This window comes from Gavialis gangeticus, unplaced genomic scaffold (assembly GCF_001723915.1).
Source record: "Gavialis gangeticus isolate Ggan-Ray unplaced genomic scaffold, GavGan_comp1, whole genome shotgun sequence".
In the NCBI taxonomy this organism is placed as follows: Eukaryota; Metazoa; Chordata; order Crocodylia; family Gavialidae; genus Gavialis; species Gavialis gangeticus.
Genome location: NW_017728996.1, coordinates 18143750 through 18146907, shown reverse-complemented (window position 1 = coordinate 18146907; position 3158 = coordinate 18143750). Strand labels below are relative to the sequence as shown.

The 3158-nt window shown below is 49.4% G+C and overlaps 1 protein-coding gene across 1 annotated transcript in view; it reads right to left on the bottom strand.

The window, feature by feature from the left end:
- The window catches only part of TICRR (TOPBP1 interacting checkpoint and replication regulator), a 28375-nt gene extending 25264 nt beyond the window's left edge, over positions 1–3111 (bottom strand). Inside the window, exons 1-3 of the mRNA XM_019504078.1 lie at positions 2449–3111; positions 802–1087; positions 135–187 (exon numbers count right to left, since the gene is read on the bottom strand). Coding sequence (XP_019359623.1) covers positions 135–187; positions 802–1087; positions 2449–3108 — 999 coding nt within the window. The 5' untranslated portion in view covers positions 3109–3111. The remainder of the gene's footprint in view (positions 1–134; positions 188–801; positions 1088–2448) is intronic.
- Positions 3112–3158: the final 47 nt, after the last annotated feature.

The following is a 3158-nucleotide window of genomic DNA, read 5'->3' as shown; positions in this document are numbered from 1 at the left end:
TTCCCTCAGGCACCACCAGGGGTTATAGGAAAAACTGCCACAAATCATTAGAGAGTGGGTTCAGGCTGGACATCAGGAGACGCTGCTTCATGGTTAGGGCTGCCAGGCTCTGGAACGGACTCCCAAGGGAGGTGGTTCATGACTAAGGGCTCCAAGATCACCTTACAGCTCCATTGCTTCTCCACACCTGTTAGAAGGGAAATAAAAAGGCACTGGATGAAGCCAAACTTTCAGCTACTAAGAGAACATTCTGGAGAAAGCAGAAAAATCTTCAAGATGAGGCAGGGAGTGGATCTATAGTAAATGTGCTACAGAACTGATCTTCAGTAATCCTGAAAAAAAAAAAAGACTGAAAGCACTGAGGGAGATATTGATTCAGCTCCAACACTGTGGAAAAGACAACATTCACATCATCTTTGATGTGAGCTGAACCAGTCTGAAAGGGGTTCTCCCATTCAGCCACATGGGCCAAAGAAACAGCTGACAGGAGAAAGCATGTCAGGGGATTTTGTGCACACTAAAGAGAGGGCACCACCACAAAAGAACTAACATTCCAGAGGTTTGTGCACACACAGGTAAGTAGATTCCCCAAAATCAGACTCAACAGAAACACAAGCCAATATGTACTTTGGTTCACACATCACCAGCCACTTAAGAGCTTGGCCAGGGTACTGCCTTTCTAGTTTGCTTTTATCAGAGGTCTTAAACGTACTCATACTGTTCACAAGCAAAAAGCATCACAGCTCTGTTTTCTAACACAAAATCTATTGCTGTGTATGGCCTGGCCATCCCTTTCATTACCATGCATGCTGAGAAATAATGTTCCTTTCTGTTGCGGGAATGATGCTTGGAATACAGAAGGCTTAGAGAGCAGGCAGCTCAAGGTTGAGTCAAAAGGCAGGATGGAGGAGGTCCATGGGATGAACTGTGGTTTAGAGGAGCTGCACTCTCCAGGAAAGCCAGGAATGTCTGTTCTATGGTGACCCAAACACGCAATTAAGGTCTCAGATGGAAAAATGGTGCCCCCAACTGGGCGGATCAGTTCAGCCATTGTCCAGTATCCAACGTGATCTGGAGATTCAAGCAACTGAAACAAAATAAAGGAAAGATTCCTAGTTAGTGATTACTGCCCAGACAATGACATCAGGGCAAGAGAATACTTGTTATGTTTTTAGAAAACATGGAACAAGAACTGTCTAGAAAGGTGCTATGAGGGAAGTTCCATTTACTCTTTTCTCTCTCAAATAAACTTTCTACATCCTGAACACCAAAGCAATATGCAAGTACTTTGCAAGCATTATCTACCTCATCTCACAACACCCATGTGGAAGACATTGTTTTTAACAACTAAACAGGGCCAAAGATTTAGGCTTGTGTTCCTGATTTAGGCACCCAAAAGTTTAAACCTAAATTTTCAGATGCTAGTTAAGCAAAACAGCTTAGTTTAAGTTAATGGATAAGGCACCCCATAAATCGGTTCTCTGCAAGGTTTCACATCTTCCACTGTACCCAAGTCTCAATGTGTAACTGCCAACCCACCATGGACCTCAGCCTGCTAGATGTTCAGCAGAGAACTCCAAGTATCCCACATGCATTTCACTCTACAAGGTTACAGCCTAAAGCAGGGTTTCGCAACCTTTTAAGTAGTAAGTACCTCCTAACTTCCGACAATTTTAGTAAGTACTCCAACACTCAAGTTTCCAGGGAATTTTATATTTACGGACTAATGTGTGTCGTATGTTGGAAGAAAGGCTGTGTATATAAGGCTGTGATATGACAGATGTCTGATCCGGTGTGAGTAGGGTTGCCACCTTTTACACCAGAGGTACACAACTCAAGTATGTACGTGGGCTAGAGGTGATGTTGGCCAAAGCAAGGAGGTCTGAACCCAGTGCTGCGCGAAGTGCAGCATGCCAATTATTACTGGAGAATTTAAAGCATCACACAATGCACAGCACACCAAATTTTTTGCCATAGTTTTGAGAGGAAAAAAGGGCAAGAGAGAGAGGAAAAGAGGGTGAAAGAGAGTGTTGGGGTACCCGCATACCCCTTGCCTATGCCTCGTGTACCCCCAGGGGTATGCATACCACAGGCTGAGAAACTATGTGTTAGAGCAACTTGACCTCGCTAGTGGGGCTAGATCAGCGATACTTATAATACAGTCTGTGGGCTGGATCCTGCCTGTGGAGCTGTCTCCTGCTCTGGCAGGTGCAGTCATTAACACAGTTACTGCTCCCCTGCCACCAAATTTCCAGACTTGGCCCCATGCACCAGATCACAGCAATGCACTGGGTTGGGCTGGCAGGCTGAATGGCACCCACGGACCAGCCCTGCGCCATTCATTCGTTTCAAGGGGATGGGAAGGTTGAACCCCACTGGGCTACGGAACTGGAAGAAGATGGTTCTCTATGACTGATGACTGCAGGACGTGCCACATCCTCTCATTACCTTGTACCGTTCAGCAGTGTCCACCCAGTACAGAGCGATTTTCTGTCCCGTAATCATCTCCCGGACTCTCCGGGGCAACAGTTTCTCTGCCACCTCCTGAGAAGTGGGCAGCTCACAACAGGAACGGACTTCATTCCCCGAAACAAACTGCAGCAGCTCCCTCTGGGAATGGGGACACGGAGAAAAGAGAAAGATGAGATTCACAAAGCCCTCAGAGGGCATGTGGCTCTCCAGTGGCTCATCCGGAGCCACAAGCAGCTTGCTCTTCTGGCTTCTCAAGACGGGCTTGGTGGGCGAGGTGATCTCCGGGCGATCCCACTGATAGTCCAGCAGCGTTTCCTTCAGCACGTTCTGGGTGAGGAGGGCTCTGGGCACGGGGCCGGGCAGGTGAGACTTGCAGCTCTGCATCCCAAACCTGGCCTCCAGCTCTTCCTCAAAGTCCTCCCAGCTGCGGGGCCCCAGTTCGCGGAAGTCGCCCACGCGCGAGGCTCGACCCCGGGAGCCCAGCGAGTCGAAGAACTTGAAGCCCCAGCGGACCTTGGCCAGGCCAAACTTGCAGCCCAGGTAGTTCAGGATCCGCAGAGAGCCCAGCTGCAGCTGCGGCTTCGGCACCGGGCTGGCCGTGTCCAGCAGGAGCACCACGTTGTGGGCGCAGGGCATGGCGCCTGCCCTCGCTGCCCCTGCACTGGCCTCGGCCCCCGCCCCGCAGG